The 21657-nt window shown below is 40.9% G+C and overlaps 1 protein-coding gene across 5 annotated transcripts in view; it reads left to right on the top strand.

Annotated features, from left to right (window-relative positions):
- The window catches only part of ttc39c (tetratricopeptide repeat domain 39C), a 110704-nt gene that overhangs the window by 35281 nt on the left and 53766 nt on the right, over positions 1-21657 (top strand). For 2 of the 5 annotated variants that reach the window (XR_011960612.1, XM_072569680.1), the window contains exons 2-3: positions 1067-1115; positions 4303-4431. The exons of 1 other annotated variant lie outside the window; for it this stretch is intronic. Coding sequence is in view for 2 of the 4 variants with exons in the window: in XM_072569680.1 (XP_072425781.1) it covers positions 1067-1115; positions 4303-4431 (178 nt within the window). In the remaining 2 variants the exon portion in view is untranslated. Of the gene's footprint in view, positions 1-1066; positions 1116-4302; positions 4432-6795; positions 6826-20653; positions 20673-21657 lie in introns of those variants that run through there. 2 more of the 5 variants (XM_072569681.1, XM_072569683.1) reach the window with 2 other exon arrangements.

Raw genomic sequence — 21657 nt, forward strand, 5'->3', positions numbered from 1 at the left:
ATAGTAGAGCATATGAAAAGTTTGTGCTGCTAATATTTTGATGAGTAATTTAGAGGTGGAAGAGAGTAGTAATGGAGAAAATAACAATGCAGCTTGATATCTTTGGAAATGAGTTTCATCTTCGTGTATATGGAGTTGGAGTTATATCACAGTTCAGCCTTAAAATAGTGTAGCACTGAAAGAGGTCATTCGGACCATTGTACTCTGTACTCTGACTCTTTTGGACAGCAACCCTGTTTGTCCCTCTCTTGTGCTCTTCAGGGATCATGGAATCCCTACACTGTGAGAAACTAGGAGCAGGAGTAGACCATTTGGCTCTTTGAGCCTGCTCTGCCATCCAATATGATTGTAGCTGACCCTGTGTCTCAACACTGTATTCTTACTACTATTTCTTCAATGTCTATAATCTCTAAAATTTTATCAATCTCCTCTTGAATATACTCCGTGACCCTGCCTTCACAGTTTTTGTGGTAGCAAATTCCACAGCTTAACCATCCTCTGAGTGAGTGAAAAAAAATTAAATCTATCCTAATATTTAATTCCCTTTTAAGGCTACCATTAAATTTGTATCCAACACCCTGTCAGGCAATAATTATGATAAAGGTGGAGTGGGGTGAAGTGCTAAATAACCACCTACTCAGGGTAGAATTATTTAATGGCTAATTCATAGGCTAATGACTATGTTATGCAAAACTGGCATTCAGAAGTAAACATTTAATTGCTTGACAATGCATTTATTGTGCAACATTTGGTTGTATCAGTAAGTTGGTAAAATTTATACAAAAGCAAACTATGACTACTGGAAAGCTGAAATAAAACAGAACTTGCTGGAGGAAGTTAGCCAGTGATACTAGACCTGCTGAGTTTCTCCAACATTTTCTGTTGTTGGTGAAATTTATACCAGTGATTTTAGGCTTCTATGGTAGTTCTAATAACTGAAATTGCTTTAAAACTAATTATTCAGATATGTTTTGTTTCATTTGCTATGGTGTAAAGTATACATTGAATATAGTGCTAAGATTCTAGTAGTTTTTATTTGCATATAATTTTAATGCATTCTTTATAGGAACAACAGTCCTCTGATGAGCTTTGGAGCAAGCTTTGTTAGTTTCTTGGTGAGTAAATTTAGAGTATGTGTTTTGTCCATTCTAATTTGCAAATGTGAACTCATCACTTGTTTAGACTTTTCTTTCTTTGCTGTAAGTTCAATATTTATTTAGTTGCAAATCAAACTCCAAGGAACCTTAATTCGTTTTGGTGTCTAAGTCTGAACTGGACATTTGTCTACATCAGATATTGCATAACAATCACAATATAAGAGAATTTGAATGTAATATCAAAATGATGAGTCACTGGACTTGAAACATTAACTCTGCCTTCTTCCCTCAAATGCTGCCAGTCCTGCTGAGTTTCTCCAACGATTTCTGTTTTTATTTTGTCTTACACATAAATGAGTAACATGACAGTGCTTTTTTTCATTGGGTAAAGAGTGATGTCATTGGTTTGAAGGAAGGCTAAAGGTCTTTCTGGATCTCTCCTTTTGCACTGCCTTGAATCATTGTGATGAGTTATTTTGAACACATCTCCCAGTTACAGACTTACAAGTTCCCCTCATAGCATATGCAGAAAAATTGTGGAATTTTGAGCAGTGTTAAGCACTTTCTGTGATCTTTTATCTTGATTTTAAAAACATTGCATCAGTTGGGGACCCTGTCCCAATGGTGAAGTAATTTGAAAATTAACTTTCAGAATCAAGTAACTTTTTTAATTGGGGACTTGACACTGATTTCAAAGCCAAAATGCTGGGATATTGCTATTTTGGAGAAAGTGAGGACTGCAGATGCTGGAGACCAGAGTTGAAAAATGTGGTGCTGGAAAAACCCAGCAGGCCAGGCAGCATCCGAGGAGCAGGAGAATCGACGTTTTGGGCATAAGCCCTTCTTCAGGAATCAATAATGCTATTTTGATCAAAAATAGCAAGTGACCGTTTAAAATAGCTTGAGGGATGGTTTTAAAAGCTAAATTAAAAATTGTTTTTAAACTATGCCAGATTATGTGGGTTCATAGCAGATTGTACATTTCGTGAAATTCAAAAAGGCTTGTGCAGATTCAGTTGTAGTGGGGTGGAGTGGCAGAGAGACGTTTGTCATAACCAAGCCAGATTTTACAATCTCATTTGTAATTTCAGACTCTCAAAATGTTAATAGTATTAATTTTTTAGCTTTGCTGACTCAGCGAAGGCATTATCTCTCGCATTGTGAGGACTGTGTATTTCTGAGGTGTGCATTTTGTTGCTTAAAAATGTCCTGACTTAGTTCTCATTGTACATTCCTTGTGTCTTTTAATGGGTAATATATTTTGTTTGTCCAAAATACTAGATTTTATAAGGATGGAAATTGATATATAATGGCCTCCATATGTCCTATTTATTTGATTGTTTGTTTGAATAGCTGCCCTGAGGTTTATTTCTTAATGCAATGTAAACAATTAATTGTTGCAAAATTTATGAAATAGGAGTCAAGATACTGATCACCATTTGTCTAAGATTTAGATCATCTTATTTGGAATAATATAATTCAGGTAAAGGAATAGCAGGAAAGCACTGTTGCGTTGTGTTGGAGACTTAACCTGCTAATTTTCATTGTAGAACAGAAAAATCAGAAGTACATCAGTTCCCATTAGGTTAGCCTTTTACGTAGGCCAGCAAATGTTATCAGTGCCATTTTTATAAACACCTCCTTAAGTATTTGTTCATCATATTTTAATACATAGAAAAAAAGAAGTAGCCAACAAAACATTATAATTTAGTGTAGCAAAAGCATAAAACTTGTAGAGTGGAGTTGCATACTTGCATTTCTTTCAAGAGTTAGTTTGAGCCAGCTGTTGTTGCTTTATTTTGATCACCATAGGAAGAAGATGGCATAGTGGTATTACCACTCGACTATTAATCCAGAAACTCAGCTTATCTTCTGGGGACTTGGGTTCAAATCAAGCCATAGCAGATTGTGGAATTTGATGATAATTTGGAATTAAAAATATACAGATTATCACAAGACTATTGTCGATTGTCAGAAAAGAAAAAACCCACCTGGTTCACTAATGTTCTTCAGGGAAGAAAACTGCCATCCTGACCTGATCTGGCCTACACATGACTCCAGACCCACAGTAAAGTGGCTGACTCTCAACTGCTCTTTGAAATGGCCTAGCAAGTCACTCAGTTCAGAGGCAATTAGGGATGGGCAATAAATAGCCAGCCAGTGACGCCTATGTCTCATCTGTGAATATACAAAAGAAGAATAATTTATAGGTATACATAAAGCACATAAACTGTGGACCTTCAAGGAAGCAGCTCACCAACACCTTTTCAAGGGCAATTAGGGATGGGTAATAAATGCTGGCCCAGCCAGCGACACACACGTCCCATGAATAAATATTTTTAAAAGCACCCCACGTTAGAGTCCAAATCCCTGTTCATTGTAAATCTAACATTAATTGGTATTCCAAAACAAAATATGAGCATTTTATTTTCAATTTCAAAATGTCTTCTATCTATAAAGAATCTCTGAAATGAATATAACCATAACTGACTGACAGGGAAAATATTCACTATCCAGGCTTGACTCTGAAATCGGGAAGATTGCCCGATGGTAAAAATTTTCTAAAAGGTTAGCATTCGAGGCCATCCCATTAATTTTCAGGTATTCAAATCTTGGTTCTTAAAAGATTAGATTGAATATGTAACTTTATTTATAACCTGAAAGGAAGTCAGCCTTTTAAGTAAATAAACATAACTGTACTACAACCTGGAAGGGTGAGTAGTGTCCTTTTGGTTTGAGACTTCAAAAGTAAAGATAGTATTTTACAAATTTCAGAATTAAGTTGAAATATACTTAAGAAAAGGACTAGATATTAGCTGACTTTTTTTTAAAGTTGCCATTGTCCCAGAGGACTATAGAGCTATAAAGAGAGAGACAGCTGGTGGAGACCTTAAACAGAGGGTCACCATGCCACAAGCAAAGGGCAAGATTGAGAAGGCAGGAACTTCAGAGTGACCTTGGCTGGCATAAGAACTGAACCCACACTATTGGCATTTGTCTGCTTTAGAATTTGGTCAACCAGCCAACTGAGCTAACTGATTCCCAAGCATATGTTATTACAACATTGAATCACTCTAGTTAAACACTTCCAATTATTGTATAGTTTAATGTTGATTTACTGTATGTTATTTAATATGTGTTAGCACAATGTAAGCTTCTTTGACTGTTTTAGCTGCACATATTAATTCTGACATCAATTTTTCAGAACGCTATGATGACCTTTGAAGATGAAAAAATGCAGCTGGCTTGTGATGATTTAAAAAACACTGAGAAGCTGTGTGAAAGTAGTGAAGCAGGTGTAATTGAAACAATCAGGAATAAAATTAAAAAGAATGTGAGTACACTGTCTGAATTGGTAGCGCTATCCAATCTATATCGATTTAAAAAACAATAATAGGGAGAACATTTTCGTCAGTCTTTACATTGCAAGAATATTCTCATTCCAAGTTGTGCAGGAGGAAAGAAACACAACAATTAGCTGTATTTGTCATGACTATTGGAGTGTGCTGTAGAGTAATGTGTGTGACTTTGCTTTTTACCTAGCCCGTGAGAGTAGGGTACTCTAATTTTCTGAGTTTACTCCTTAGAACACATCCCAAAAAATTATTTTTGTGCTTTATTTGTGCAATTTCTAGCTCATATGCCCACAAAATCCACCCTGCTTTCTTGACCCTGTTGCCGTTAAACTGCAGCTGTTTTGTTTCACTCTTGCCCATTCATAGTTGGGAAATCTTCTGTGAAGGCTTCTCATTCCTGCCCTTGTTTCTGGAATTCTCCAAGAATCGATTTCTATTTTGGCATGGAACTGCCTTTCCTTGGTGACTTCAACCAAAAATACTGTGCCAGCTTCTATGTATATCCTAATGACTCCAGCTCCATCGTTTCTTGATCATCCCTCACCACCTTGATATCAGACTAATTCTCCAGTATCCCAATCTAGTTTAAGCAGAAATTTCCTCAAGTTAAGTATTGGGAAGTCTTGGTTAACCTTGGGCAGAGGTTTCAACCCCACATCCTCTCTGTCAATAGAACTGCCTACTTCATAATAACTTCCCATCTTTATCTCAGTCCGTTGGCCTCTGTTTTTCTCATAGCTTCCAGTCCCACCTTTGAATCATCAGTGAACCTAGATACGTTACTCCCCCTCTCTTTATCTCACTCATTGATATTGACCTGCAAATGGCCAACGCCTCTACTTTGAACCTTGCAGCTCTAGTTACAGCCTGTGGGTTTGGTTTTAATTCTTGTGTTCTGTTGTTTTGCTTTCGGATGACAACTGCTGATCATTCTGCCATTCATGCCTCCTTTGGACACTTCCTTATTTGACCTACCCATTGGTCTTGCTTTGCTGACTCAATATCATGTTAACTTCTGTGTCTTCCACCCATAGACCTTTCCTTATTTGTTTATGTGCCGTCTTTCCCCATTTCACTTATTATGTATCACACTTCTAACATATAATACGAAAATTCATCTACCCGAGACATTAATTCCATTGTGTGTACTGCCTGATTTGCTAAGTATTGTCATTTATTGTTCTAATTTCTAACCTCTGCAGTATTGTGCTTCAGAAATAAGCATATGCTTTGTCTGAGCCAAAGCCATGCCTTGTGCATGAAGTATCTCTGATTTCTGCTTCTAACTTTACAGTAGCTTACATTGGTGAAATATGAAAATATTACAATCCATAGAGACACAGAGGTACTTAAACTAATTAAATGAATTTCAAGGACACAATTGTAGCAGATGCCTTCCCTATGCTTGAGAAGTGACATCTGGTGGTTTTGTCACTGAGGATGAACTAATGCTGACAATTTATCACTTGCCCTTTCATAGAAAAGAGACTCAACCTTTCTGATTCTTGTCACCAGATGGAACAGGTGGGGCTTCATTCCAATCACAAGCAGATGATTACAAAGGCATTGCAACTTTGAAACAGGTTGTTTCTCTCAGTTGATGTGTGGTGTTTATCCTTATCCTTGAGCCTGGGTTCAAGTCCCACTTGCTCCAGATGTGTATAGTATCTCAGAACTGTACATTCAAAAAAATTATTCCATGCAGAAGCAATGTAATTCTATGTTATTATTCTGTCCACAAATTCTATTGAGTTCCCTTATCTTCAATCACCTGTTTTGAATTGTTAAGGTTCTCTCTGCTTTAATCACTAACTCCAATTGTGTCTTCTAGCCTCGTGACCCTCTTGTGTAATGGAAGTGGAGTCTGTTTTATGTGACAGAACACGTAACCCATTGTTAACATTACATTAATACTTCTTGGGCTAAGTAAACACAGTGTTACACCCTTTGAATACAGAAAATGGGCATCACTATCATTGTACCTTTTGGAATATGTTTTAATTGTGAAAGTATCTTGTATTTACTATTGACTTGAATTTCGATGAATTGTTGATAGTTAGACATAGGTTAGGGCTGATTCGGGACCAAAAGCTGGAGCCTTAATAATGAGACAGAGGACATAGTTATGGTGATGACTGAGTACTTAGGCAAAATTCTCTTTGGCTGTGACATTATAATGAAAGCAAAGGTATTAGGGAAGTTTAAGGAATAAAACTAGATAAAGGAAATGTATTAAAACATTGGCAATATTCAGTGTAGAAAAAGGTAACTCAATCTGTTTTTTCAGGTCCATTGTGGACAATTAATGGGACAAAATTAATTGATACTTGGAAAAATATCAGCTAATACAACCCAACATGGATTTGTCAAAGGCAAGTTCTGTTTGATTAACTACATTGATTCTTTCTTGAAGTTTACAGGGGGGTGGGGTGGATGAAGATAATGAATTTAGTGTGGTGTGTGTAGACCGTCCTTAATAGCCTTGAATCTGTACCATGTGGACTGCAATGGCTAAAGAAAGCGACTCACCACTACTCCTCAAGAACAATTAGGCATGCGTGAATAAAGCGTATCATGTACTATATTTGTTAGCAAAACTTAAGCCCAAAGGATTAAAGGTGCAATGGGATAAAAAGCAGAGTGTACAAACCAATTTTGGTTTAAAAGAGTAGAAAGAAATGTGTTGTCGTTAGCTTCCGAGTTTCTCCTTAGATCGATGTTGGGGCTACTGCTCTTTTCATTGTGTAAATGAATTAGGTACATATTGGTATTAGTCCAAAGCTTGCTGATAAAACTAAACTCCTCAATGAAGTAAGCAATAGGGAAGATAGTGATAAACTTCAAGGAGGATGTGGGCAGACTGATGAAGTAGTCATAGTGAAATTTTAATTCCGAAGAGTGAGAAGTGACCCAGTTAGTGGGAATTATGAGCAGAAGCAAAATGGAGTAATTTTAAAGAGTGTAAGAACTGAGACCGGGAGGATCTTCATAATAACTTCCCATCTTTATCTCAGTCCTTTGCTCCCTTTGTGTTTTTCTCATGTCCTTTAATGGTGGGATTGTAAGCTAAATTGAGAAAACTGTTTGAAAGATGTATGGATATGGTTTTATCAGTGGAGGTGGAGAGAAAAGAAAACAAAAAGGTTTCGCTAAACTTTTATAAAACACTGTTTCACTGCAGTTGGAGTGTTGCTGTCAATTTTCACCCCGCCCTGTATCTATGACTGTCTGCAGCCCCACATGCGTCTGAGATCTTGATGTTGCTTCACTTTGGGCTTCATGAGCATTCCCTATTTTTAACCATGTTTGATTAATTGAAAATACATTCAAGGAATGATGGTGTCACTGGCAAAGCAAGCGTTTTTTGCTCATCTCCAATTGCCAATGAAAAGATCATGTTGAGCTGGCACAGTGATGTTAGAAAGGGGTTTTCCAGGATTTTTTATACATACACCAATCACTCTTGCAGCAGTCATAGAGATGTACAGCGCAGAAATAGACCCTTCAGTCCAACCCATCCATGCTGACGAGATATCCCAACCTAATCTAGTCCCATTTGCCAGCACTTGGCCTGGATCCCTCTTAGGGCCAAAGGGCCTGTACTGCGCTGTATTGTTCTATGTTGTATGTTCTAAACCCAATTATTCATATACCCATCCAGATGCCTTTTAAATGTTGCACCTGTACCAGCCTCCACCACTTCCTTTGGCAGCTCATTCCATACACGCACCATCCTCTGTGTGAAAAAGTTGCCCCCAGGTCTCTTTTAAATCTTTCCCCTCTCATCCTAAACCTATGCCCTCTAGTTCTGGACTCCCTCACCCAGGGAAGAGACTTTGTCTATTTATCTTATCCATTCCTGTCATGATTTTATAAACCTCTATGAGGTCACCCCTCAGCCTCTGACGTTCCAGGGAAAACAGCCCCAGCCTGTTCAGCCTCTCCCTATCGCTGAAATCCTCCAACCCCGGCAACATCCTTGTAAATCTTTTCTGAACCCTTTCAAGTTTCACAACATCCTTCTGATAGGAAGGAGACCAGCATTGTATGCAATATTCCAACAGTGGCCTAACCAACATCCTGTACAGCTGTAACATGACCTCCCAACTTCTATTCACAATGCTCTGACCAATAAAGGATAGCATACCAAACACCTTATTCACTATTCTATCTACCCAGTCAAAAGACAGTCCAGCACAGGAACAGTCTGGGCTGACACATGATGCTTTTCTAAACTAAAAATCTTTTGCCCCCACATCTAATTCCCTGCCTGTTCATATATCTCTCAAGATGCCTATTAAATATTTGTATTGCTACTGCCTCCACCACCATCCTCCTGTGTTTTAAAAAAAAAATGCCTGTCCTCCTTTAAACTTAAGTGTTTTTACCTTTAAACCTATGTCCCCTAGTAATTGACATTTCTGCCTGGGAAAAAGATTCTGACTATCTATGCCTCTCACAATTTTATAAACTTCTATCAGGTTGCACCCTTTTGATATTCCGATGAAAACAAAGTTTGTTTAATCTCTTCTCATAGCCAGCACTGTCATCCACTTGCACCCTCAGTCGAAGCAAAACACTCAGAGACACAGTTACGTTTTACCTTCTTCATCTTTGTTCTGGGCCCTGGAAGGAGAAAGAATGATCGTCCATGTGCACAGGGACATGATCACGGTCTTCCCTAGAAGAGCAGTTTCTCAAATGGACTCTATAGTCATTTTACAGGGAGGAGAATCCAGATAAGGCAACATACATATTAATTGGGTAACCGTTACAATAGGCGAGCATCAACAGTAAAGAATAAACCATCTGCTGTTTCACAATGAATGTTCTTAACCCTGTTAACTGGCTTCACATAATGAATACTTTTCACCTTGTTAACTGACATTGCATACTGGATGCATCCAATATTGTTAAATGGCTGTACATAATGAATGCTTTTCCACCTTGTTAACCCATTACCCTTGCCTCCAGCACTCCATTGTTAACTGTAAGTTCTTATCTGATCTAAGTCATGCTCAGCTGAACCTCTTGTTTTACAAAACTCAGAACTTAACTCTTTCCTGCCTGGTTATACCCTGTACACATTCTCAGCACCCTCAGAACTAGCCAACATCCTGGTAAACAGTTTCTGGACATGTTCCCCCCCCCCCCCCCCCCCCAACCACTACCAAGACACTTGTTTGAACCCTTGCAGCTGGCACAAGCAAACCTCCCTGCCAGGTTACTGGTGCCCCTCCAGTTTAGGTGCAACCCCTCCTTGTACAAGATTCACATACTTGAAGCCCTCCTCCTAAACCAGTTCTTTAGCCATGTATTTAACTGTACTATTGTCCTACTCCTAGCATCACTAGCACATGGCACAGGAAGTAATCCTGAGTTACAACCCTCGAAGTCCTGCTTTTAATTCCTTAAATTCCCTTTGCAGGATCTCATCCCTGTTTCTGCCCATGTCACTTGTACCAATGTGGATCACAACCTCTGGCTGCTCATCCTCCCCTTTCAGAATATGCTGTGCCGGCTTAGAGACATCCTTGACCTAGGCAGCAGGGAGGCAATGTACCATCCTGGAGTCTTACTTGCGGCCATAGAAACACCTATCTGTACCCCTGGCTGTCCCCTATCACTGATGTACACCTACACGTCGACCCTCCCTGCTGTACAACAGTATCCAAAATGGTATATCTGTTTGACAGGGGAGTGGCAGCAGGGGACTCCTGCACTGCCTGTCCACACTTATTCATCTTCCTGTTGGTCACCCAATTCTGCTATGCCTGTGTAGCCCTTACTAGGGATGTGACCAGCTCATTAAGTGTGCTATCCATGACATTCTTGGCCCCATGAATGCTCGGTAGTGAGTCAGTCTACAGCTCCCGGTCCTTTGTGACAAATCAAGAGCTGCAGTTGAACACCCTTCCTATACGTGCTGGCACCATTGAGACTGGAAGTGTCCTTGATTTCTCACATCACAGCAGGAGCATTCCATGGGGCCAAGTTCTCCTTCCATTTTAAACCTTAATGATTAAATCAACCTTCTCAAATACAGACAATAATCCAGGAACTGATTATACAACCTTACCCATTCATTTCTAGACTCAGGTCTCTCACTCTCATTTCCTGTTCCTAGTGGACTGCGACTACAAAAAGTAACTGTATTGTCTCTCTCCATCACTACTCACTCAGTCTGTAAACTAGGTTGCTGAGCAGCCAAGCCTAAATTGTGATGTCACCTCTGGAGCTCCACCCCTGGATTGAGCTCCATTCTGCTGCAGTACACCCCCAGATTTGCTCTCCCTTCCCCTGTTTCTGCTGCTGTCTCTGCTCAGTCTGACCTCAGTCTAGGCCCAGTCCTCGGGTATTTTTACTGGTGTCGCTGCTGCTGTTCAGCCCCAAACTTTGTGTTGCTCATACTGCTAGCTGTTCAGTAACCTAGGAACCAGTCAGAGTTGTTGCTAAATTGATGGCCTTTGGCATCCATAACTGGTGACAATTGCAAAAACCAAATGGCTACTTGTTGTCAGGCACATCTCACAGTGCGCACACCAACTGATGCCATGCCATCTCCAAGTATCTTCCCCAAAACCACTTGACCAAAGCACAGTGAGTTTTATTATCTTGATATTAAGAGTGCAGTGATTCTTTCCACTGTCATTTTTAACATAGTTTTTTTCCCATTTGGGCTACGAATCAAAAATAAAGGAAATAAAATGATATGGTCATTACATGTTCCTGACTTGGATGTTGCAGATGGTTGGCATGTATTAGAGGTGCAGGTGATGAGTAATCTACCACAAAATTCCTAAAATCTGATCTTTTGCTCATGCAGTTTAGTTTTTAGAACGTAGAACAGTACAGTACAGTTTGGGCCCTTCAGCCCTCGATGTTGTGCCAACTTTTATTCCTACTTAAAGATAGGAATACCCTTCATTTTACTATCATCCATGTGCCTATCCAAGAGTTGCTTAAATGCCCTTCATGTATCTGACTCTACTACCACCGCTGGCAGTGCATTCCACACACCCACCACACTCTGTGTAAAGAACCTACCTCTGACATCTGTCCTAAACCTTCCTCTAATCAACTTAAAATTATATCCCCTTGTGATAGCCATTTCTGCCCATTTTTGATCAATGTTAACCTCTCCCGATTGTGGGGGATTAAGCAATGGTAATGCCATTAAATGTCAAGAGACAGTCATTAGATTTTTCTCTTGTTGGAGATGGTCATTGCATGGCACTTGTCTGGTACGAATGTTACTTGCACATGGCGGTCCAAGCTTTGATGTTGTCCTACTATTGTTACATCATATGTGGACTGCTTCAGTGTATGAGGAGTGCACACCACAAGATGTGCTGAACATTGTGCAGTTATTAATGAATATTCCCAATTCTGATCTTATGATGGAGGGAAGATCTTTGGAGAAGGTCTTTGAAGAAGCAGCTGTAGATGGTCAGGCCAAGGACAATACCTTAAGGAGCTTTGAAGAGATGTCTTGGACTAAGATGACTGACGTCCACAACTACAACCTGGGAAAGCCGTTAATGAATGTGCTAAAGCTTATTGGACACCGACACTATCCTGAGAATTTCTACAGTGATGACTGGGGCTGAGATGATTGATATCCAATAATTACAGCCATCTTCCCTGTTTTCCCCCTTGTGTCCCATTGACACCAGTTTGGCTTGGTCTCCTTAACGCCTCAATTCTGTTGCTGCTGTCTTGATGCCAAGGACCAGAAACCTTGCTGCCCTGCTCTTCTATGATCTTCTTTGAGCCAAGACACTAATGAGGTGAGGAATGCAGTGACCTGGCAAAACCACAACTGAGTGCCATTGAACAGGGTAACTGGGAGTGTTGGTTAGCTCAGTTGACTGGATGGCAGGTTTGCAATACAGAGTGATGTCAATACCATGGATTCATGCTGGCTGAGGTTTCCTTGAAAGACTCTCCTTCTTAACCTGTCCCTTCACTTAAGGTGTGGTGACCCTTTGGTTAAATCACTACCAATCAATGAGAAAGCAGCCCTGTGACCTGGCAACTTTACTCTTATCTTTGCAAATGCTACTTGGTGGCACTGTCAATAACCCCTTGCATAAGTTTACTGATTATTGAGATTAGATTGAGAGGTGTAACTGGCTGCATTGGATCTATCCTGTTTGTTGTGGGTAGGATATACTTGGGCAATTTACTATATTAGATTAGATTACTTACAGTGTGGAAACAGGCCCTTCGGCCCAACAAGTCCACACCGACCTGCCGAAGCGTAACCCACCCAGACCCATTCCCCTACATTTACCCCTTCATCTAACGCCACGGGCAATTTAGCATGGCCAATTCATCTAACCTGCACAGTTTTTAGACTGTGGGAGGAAACCGGAGCACCCGGAGGAAACCCACACAGACACAGGGAGAATGTGCAAACTCCACACAGTCAGTTGCCTGCGGCGGGAATTGAACCTGGGACTCTGGTGCTGTGAGGCAATAGTGCTAACCACTGTGCTACCGTGCCACCCAACAAGTCCAACAAATACTTTTGTATTGATTTTTGTGATATAGCTTTCGTTCTGGAATTCTATTTCTGTAGTCCTTCACCTTTTCTACTGATTGTGTATATTCTATTCCATTTAAGATTCTTCTTAAATCCTAAAATAGAAACAAAAATAATACTAGAAATGGCAGTTTCTGTTGTGAACAAAACAAAGTAAGGATGTGACTTTACCAAATTCTTATCAGCTTTATCTTTAAAACCTACCTTTCTGATCAAGATTTTGGTTATCTGTCCTAATTTCTCCTGTGCATCTTGACAAATTTTATTTAACCCTCATGCTGCTGCAAGTTGAGACAAGAAAACAGGGAGTCTAGTTCCATTCCTGCTGTGTCACTGTTACTTTGCTGCTGTTCATTCCTTCCTTGTATCAGTCTGTGATCATTGCGATTAAAGTTTTCATTTGGTTTGTCTCAAAAAAATGCTCTGTCCGTTTTGTCAATTTGTTGTAAATGTGCGTGAAGTCCTCTTTATTATTACAGTACACATGCTCTGTTTCCAATGCCTCTGAATGAGATTGTTGGCTCAAGCCCCAGTTTGAGCACATAATCCAAGCTGGCACTGATCTAAAGCACTAAAGGAGGGGTTTAATGTGGATATATGAGATGCTTAATTGAGGGCATAATTGATTCAATGACACTATTCAATGGAAGAGCAAGGGAATTCTTCCACTTTCCTGGCCATTACTCATTCTTTAACCAATTTGTATAAACGAATGCTAGAATAAATTATTTGGTCATATTTAATTGACTGCCAATTTTGTCTAAATAATAGCAATCTTTTGAATGACTTGTGTCATTCTTGCCTGGCTTCTCAAGTGATTATGAAAGATCACATGTCCCTGTTATAAGGAAGAGCAGGAGAAATCTCTTGCCCATACTTAACATATACCCCTCAGCCAGCAGCTAAAAACCTTGTGAGTAGGAAGTTGCTGGGTCATAGTTAGCTGCCAATGTATTATAAATTGTAAGAATGAAGGAACAGCGGTATGTGCCATCTAGACAATGCACTGTAGAAATTCATCAAGTCTGTTTAAACAGCAACTTCTAAACCCATGACCACCTCCATCTAGAAAGACATGGGTAGCAGATACATAGGAACAGTACCACCTACACGTTTTCCAAACCACTCTCCATTTGACTTAGAAATGTCTTGACATTTGTTCAATATCAAAATCCTGGAATTCCCTCCCTAACAGCATTGTGGGTCTACATATAGCACATAGACTGCAGATAACTTGCCACCACCTTCTCAAAGATAACCAGGGATAGTTGATAAATGTTGGTCCAGCCAGTCTTGCCCACAATGAATTTTTAAAAAGCATAAAGCGAACACTATCATTTAACATGATCGTAGCTGATCTGCGTCTCCCAGTGAAGGACTGTCACTTTGAAAGCTTGTGATTTCAAACAAACCTGTTGGACTGTAACCTGGTATTTTGTGATTTTTGACTTTATCCATTCAAGTCCAACATCTCCATACCATACACATATTTCCATATCTGTTACTGCCCTTGGCATCCAAGAAGCTTATGCAACATGAAATTCAGCAGTAATTAACTGGCTGTAAGTTGGATGTTGGACCAATCTGGACATATGGTGCAATGCAAATACAGCATTCGTCAAGTGAATGTGTCAGATTTGAACTGCAAGAAATTCGTAGGAGTGATGATAGCCGACAACATGTCCTGGACTTCCTATGTAGATGCGACGGTCAAGAAGACACAACAACACCTGTTCTTCCTCTGGCGGCTCAGAGAATTCAGCATCTCCATAAGGATCCTCACCAACCTTTACAGATGCACCTTGGAAGGCACATTGTCTGGGAGCATAACAGCCTGGTTCGGCTACTGCTCTACCCTGGACCATAACAAACTACAGAAAGTTGTATGCACAGCCCAGACACCTCACATCCGTGGACTCCATTTACACGGCTTGCTGCTGTGGAAAAGCTGCCAACATCATCAAAAACCCATCCACCCCCTGGTAATGCTCTCCTTACAACCTATTCCGTCAGAAGATACAGAAACTTGAACACACTCATCAGTAGGTGCAAGAACAGCTTCTTCCCTGCCATTATTAGACTGATGAATGGATTTTCTAACTTCAAATGATGCTGATCTTGCCTAGCACTTGGTGTAACTTGTATGTCTTACTCTGTCCAAGATTTCTTTTCACCCTATGATCACCATATATCTTTGCTTACTATGATCTGCCTCTTCTGGTCGCAAACAAAGCTTTTCACTGTACTTAGGTACACATGACAATAAATAAATCAAATCAAATTCTTTTAGAAACATAGAAAATAGCCACAAGAGTGACCTGTTTGGCCCTTTTTTGAGTCTGCTCTGCCATTCAGTATGATCATGGCTGATTATCCAACTCAGTAGCCGTCTTCTCCCCATATCCTTTGATTCCTTTAGCTCTGCCAATTCAATCATGACTGATAAGTTTCTCAATCCCATTCCCCAGCTTTCTCCCCATAACCCGATACTCAGCCTATCTATCTCAGTTGTAAATATACTCATCTAGTCCGTAGTAGATGTTGGGAAGATATTTCCATTGGTAGGAGGCATTCTGACCTGAGGACACAGCCTTAGGGTAAAGGGAAGACCTTTTATAACTGAGATAAAGGGAAACTTCTTCAGCCAGAGGGTGGTGAATCTATGGAATTCACTGCCACAGAAGGCTGTGGAGGCCAGGTAATTCAGTATATTTAAGACTGAGATAGTTAGGTTCTTGATACTCAAGAATCTATACTTGTGAAATGTGGGAAACTGGGTTGAGAAACTTATTAGCCATGATTGAATGGCAAAGCAGACTCGATGGTCTGAATGGCCTAATTTATGCTCCTGTGTCTTATGATCGAAAGCTAATATCTGCTTGAAAGCATTCAATGTTATGGCTTCACCTTTGTGTGACAGAATTTTCCACAGCTGAAAATGTGGTGCTGGAAAAGCGCAGCAGGTCAGGCAGCATCCAAGGAGCAGGAGAATCGACGCTTCGGGCATGAGCCCTTCTTCGGGAATGAGGAAAGTGTGTCCACAGGCTAAGATAAAAGGTAGGGAGGAGGGACTTGGGGGAGGGCGTTGGAAATGCGATAGGTGGAAGGAGGTTAAGGTGAGGGTGATAGGCTGGAGTGGGGGTGGGGGCAGGGACGGAGAGGTCAGGAAGAAGATTGCAGATTAGGAAGGTGGTGCTGAGTTTGAGGTTTGGGACTGAGACAAGGTGGGGGGAGGGGAAATGAGGAAACTGGAGAAATCTGAGTTCATCCCTTTCCTCATTTCCCCTCCCCCCACCTTGACTCAGTCCCAACCCTCGAACTCAGCACCACCTTCCTAATCTGCAATCTTCTTCCTGGCCTCTCCGCCCCCACCCGCACTCCGGTCTATCACCCTCACCTTAACCCCCTTCCACCTATCGCATTTCCAACGCCCCTCCCCCAAGTCCCTCCTCCCTACCTTTTATCTTAGCCTGCTGGACACACTTTCCCCATTCCCGAAGAAGGGCTCATGCCCGAAACGTCGATTCTCCTGCTCCTTGGATGCTGCCTGACCTGCTGCGCTTTTCCAGCAACACATTTTCAGCTCTGATATCCAGCATCTGCTGTCCTCACTTTCTCCAGAATGTTCCACAGGCTCACCATTCTCTATGGGAGAAGAAAAACCTCCATTCCAGATGGTGTACCCCATATACTTAGACTGTAATTCCTTGCCAGTCACTGGGCGTATCCTTCCTCCTTTTACCCTGTCCATGGTATTTTAGTGAGTCAGTTTTGATTACTTTAATGCAACAGGCAGTAATAATTAAGTCTGATTCATTTGTATGTTCAAGATTTTTGCATATTTGTTCCACATTAAGAACAAGGGATCGTTTTTAGACGTATGTTTCCAATCTGGATTATAAAGCACTTTACTCAAACTTTGCTCCATTTCATTGTGAATGAAGGTGTTTTTCTACTTCTCAAGTGTTTTGCTGCAATATATTTATCTTCTATTCTGTTGGCATATTTATACTTCAACTGTAGTTATCACAAAATCCTGCTCAACTTCCTCTGGCAGCTCATTCCATACACTCGCTGCCCTCTGTGTGAAATCGTTGCCCCTTGGGTCCCTTTTAAATCTTTCCCCTCTCACCCTAAACCTATGTCTCTTAGTTTTGGACTCCCCCGCCCTGGGGAAAAGACCTTGTCTATTTACCCTATCTATGCTACTCATGACTATTATAAACTTCTGTAAGGTCACCCCTCAGTCATGATGACTGAGGAGTCCAGAACCAGGGGTATGCCAGTTAAGACTGAAAGGGAGAAGTACTTTCACTTGGAGCGTGGTAAACAATATTCACTCCAAGCTGAGTGTGTGTGCACACATGGTGATTGGTGTTGGCACACTAGTTGCAGCATTGACTCCTGAAGCCATTTCATGCACAGAACTCTGAGGCCAGTAAGGGAAATTGGATGGAAAGCTGCTGGTGGGAGTGTGAAATTCTATGATGCAGAAGGTGATTGAGGCCAACACATTGAACGTTTTCAAGAAAAGGTTAGATGTAGTATATGTCTTGGGGTTTAATGGATCAAAGGGTATGGGGAGAAAGCAGGACCAGGGTACTGAGTTGGATGTAAAAACAATGACTGCAGATGCTGGAAACCAGATTCTGGATTAGTGGTGCTGGAAGAGCACAGCAATTCAGGCAGCATCCAAGTAGCTTCGAAATCGACGTTTCGGGCAAAAGCCCTTCATCAGGAATAAAGGCAGTGAGCCTGAAGCATGGAGAGATAAGCTAGAGGAGGGTGGGGGTGGGGGTGGGGAGAAAGTAGCATAGAGTACAATGGGTGAGTGGGGGAGGGGATGAAGGTGATAGGTCGGGGAGGAGAGGGTGGAGTGGATAGGATGATCAGCCATGATCATATTAGATAATGGAGCAGGCTTGAAAGCTTAATCCTGCTGTGTTACTAGCTTTCAAAGTTTCTACCACTACCAATGGTGCTTTTATATAAAATGCTCAAGGGGAATGATAAGGTGGACATTGAGCAGATGTTCCACCCTCGTGGGATAATCTCAAACAAGAGGTCATCGATATAGAGGTCGGTTCAAAACTGAGATGAAGAGAAACTACTTCTCCCAGAGGGTTGTGAATCTGTGGAACTCACTGCCCCAGAGTACAGTGCAGGCAGAATCAATCAACAGATTCAAGACGCAAATAGATATGTGTCTGATGATAAGGGGGGTAAGGGGCTATGGAGAGCAAGCTGGAAAGTGGAGTTGAGACCAGGATAAGATCAGCCATGATCATGCTAAGTGGCGGAGAAGGCCTGAAGGGCTGAATTGCCTACTCTTGCTCCTAATTCCTATTTTCCCATGTTATATAAGAGATGTATAATCTGATTTCATTGATGTTTGTGGGAAATGTAGAGGACAAAACAAAAGAGCATTAGTAGACTCTTTGACCGATCAAGCCTAGTCGACCAGTCGGTATGGCAGATGGAATTTAATGTGAGGTGCTGCATTTTGGAAAGGCAAATCAGGGCAGGACTTATACACTTAATGGTAAGGTCCCGGGGAGTGTTGCTGAACAGAGAGACCTTGGAATGCAGGTTCATAATTCTTTGAAAGTAGATAGGATAGTGAAGAAGGTGGTTAGTATGCTTTCCTTTATTGGTTAGTGCATTGAGTATAGGAGTTGGGAGGTCATGTTGCAGCTGTACAGGGCATTGGTTATGTCACTTTTGGAAAATTGTGTGAAATTCTGGTCCCCCTCCAATTGGAAGGGTGTTGTAAAACCTGAAAGAGTTCAGAAAAGATTTACAAGGATGTTGCCAGGTGGGAGTTTTGAGCTACAGGGAGTGGCTGAATAGGCTAGGGCTGTTTTCCCTGCAGTGTCAGAGGCTGAGAGGTGAACTTAGAGGTTTATAAAATTATGAGGGGCATGGAAAGGGTAAACAGACAAGGTCTTTTCCTTGGGTTGGTTGAGTCCAGAACATCAGGGCATGGGTGAGAGGGGAAAGATTTAAAAGGGATCTAAGGGGGTAGCTTTTTCTCACAGGGTGGTATGTGTATGGAATGAGCTGCCAGAGGATATGGTGGAGGCTGGTACAAATCAGGCATTTATAAGACATTTAATAGATATTTGGGTGGGTATATGAATAGGAAGAGTTTAGAGGGATATGGGCCAAGTGCTAGATATATAGGCCAAATGGGATTAGATTAATCTAGGATATCTGGTTGGCATGGACGCGTTGGACCAAAGGGTCTGTTACCATGCTGTAAATCTCTATGACTCTATGAATATTGTCTGATCTTTTATCTCAACACCAGATCCCACATATACCCTGTACTCCTCGATACCTTTAGTGTCTAAAAATCTTTCTTTTTCTTCAATATTTTCACTAACATGGCCTCTACAATATTTTGCGATAGAGACTTCCAATAGTTCACCTCCCTCTGAGTGAAGAATTTGCTTGTCATCACAGTCTTTAAATGGCCTATCCTAAAATTCTGAGACCATGACTCCCTGTTTTAGACCTTACAACCATTTGCAAGGAAGCATAATCCCAATCTCCATTATGTCCACTTCTATTAGAATTTTGTGTTTCCATGAGAAACCCTCTCATTTTTCTAACCTCCATTGGATTCAGGCAGGGTTGACCCAATCTCTTCTCATACGCCAATCCTGTCATCCCAGGATTCAGTCTGGTTAACTATTGCTGAAATTCTGTGGCAGATATATCCCTTCTTAGGAAATGAGGCAAAATGCATGCAGTAATGGTCTCATTAAGGTTCTGCAGAGCTGCAGTCAGGCATCCTTGTGTTTGTATTCTAATCCCCTTGCAGTTAAAACTAATACGCCATTTTCTTTCCTAACTGTTTTCTGCACCTGCATGTTTGCTTTTAGTGACTAGTGCACAAGAGCACCAAAGCTACTGTTGCACATCAATGTTTTCCAGTCTGTTACCTATTAAATTATAATCTGCCATTCTGTTTTTACCACTTCACATGTACCTAAGTACAATGAAAAGCTTTGTTGTACAAGCAGATCATAACATACAAGGACAAACAGACCAAAGGGTGTTTAGACAGAATGAGGCATACAAGGTTACAGCTGCACAGGATGGGCACAAAAGCAAGATGAATATGAGATTTGAAATTAGAGAGGTCCATTCAGCAGTCTAATAACAGCGGGGAAGAACTATTCTTGAACCTGTTAAGTAGGTGTTTTTAAACTTCTTTATCTTCTGGCCGACTGAAGACATTGGAAGAGAGTATAACCGGAGTCTGAAGGATCTTTGATGTTGGCTGCTTTTCTGTGTCAATGAGAGGTGTAGGTGGAGTTTATGGATGGAAGGTTGGCTTGCATGATGGTCTGGGCTGTCTTCACAACTTTGTTCAGTTTCTTCTTCCTCTCCTGGGCAGAGCTGTTGCCGTAACAAGCCATGATGCACCCAGATAGAATACTTTCTATGGTGCATTTGTAAAAGTCGGTGAAGGTTCTTCTGGACGTGTAGAATATTCTAAGCCTCTTGAGGAAGAAGAGGTGTCGTTGCATCTTTGTGGGAGGACCAGGACAGATTGTTGGTTATCGTCACTCCTGGGAACTTGATGCTCTCAACCCTCTCCACCTCAGCTCCATTGATTGTAGATACAGGGTGTGTCCTCCTCCTTTCTTCCTGAAGTCAAAGGTTAGTTTTTTAGTTTTGCTGACAGTAAGGGAGAGATTGTTATCTTTGCACCAAGCCTGTTATCTCCTTCCTGTATTCTGACTCATCATTGTTTAATATCCGGCCTGTAGTGGTTGTGTTGTCAGTGAACTAGTAGATGGTGCTTGGACAAAATTTGGTCACATAGTCACGAGTGGACAGCGAGTTTGGGGGGGCGGGGGTGGGTGCGGTGGCTGAGTATGCATCCTTGTGGGACGCCAGTGTTAAGGATTATCATGGAGGAAGTGCTGTTGTGTAACTTCAGTGTGTCTGTCACATATTTGACAATTCATTTACTTGAATGAATTGCCTTGAAGCTCCTTTACATCCTTCCCACCAATCCCATGTAGTTTTGTTTCATCTACAAATTCTTTTGTGAATAGCTGAAGCCCATCCACTAAACCCTGTGGTATTCTGCCAGTCACCACCTTCCACGTTGGAAAAGGTTCAATTATTCCTGATTTGTTTGCTAACCAATTCTTGGTCTATACCAGTAACTTATCCATATTTCCAAGTGCTTTGATTTTGCACTCTAATCTCTCTATCAAAAGTTTTCTAAAAATCCAAATACATCACATCCATTAATTCTCACTTACCAGTTCTACTAAGTTAAGTCTTCAAAAAAACTCTAGTAGGTTGTTGAACATGATTTCTCTATGATAAATCCATGTTGATTTTGTATAATTCTGTTGGTACTTTCTAAATGTTGTGTTATTGCATCTGTTATCTAGCATGATTCATACTATTGACGCTAGGCTAATTGATTTTGTAATTTTGAGACTTCCCCTTCCTCATTTTCAAATAGCAGCGTTGCATATGCCATCCTTTAATTGCCGGGACAGTTCCAGAATCCATAGAATTTAAAAGATGCCAATCAATGCATTCACTATTTCCATGGCTTCTTCCTTTAGTACCCTAAGATGCAGATTATTAGGCACTGGGGGATGTATTAGTTTTCAGTCCCATT

This window comes from Chiloscyllium punctatum, chromosome 5 (genome assembly GCF_047496795.1).
Source record: "Chiloscyllium punctatum isolate Juve2018m chromosome 5, sChiPun1.3, whole genome shotgun sequence".
NCBI lineage: Eukaryota > Metazoa > Chordata > Chondrichthyes > Orectolobiformes > Hemiscylliidae > Chiloscyllium > Chiloscyllium punctatum.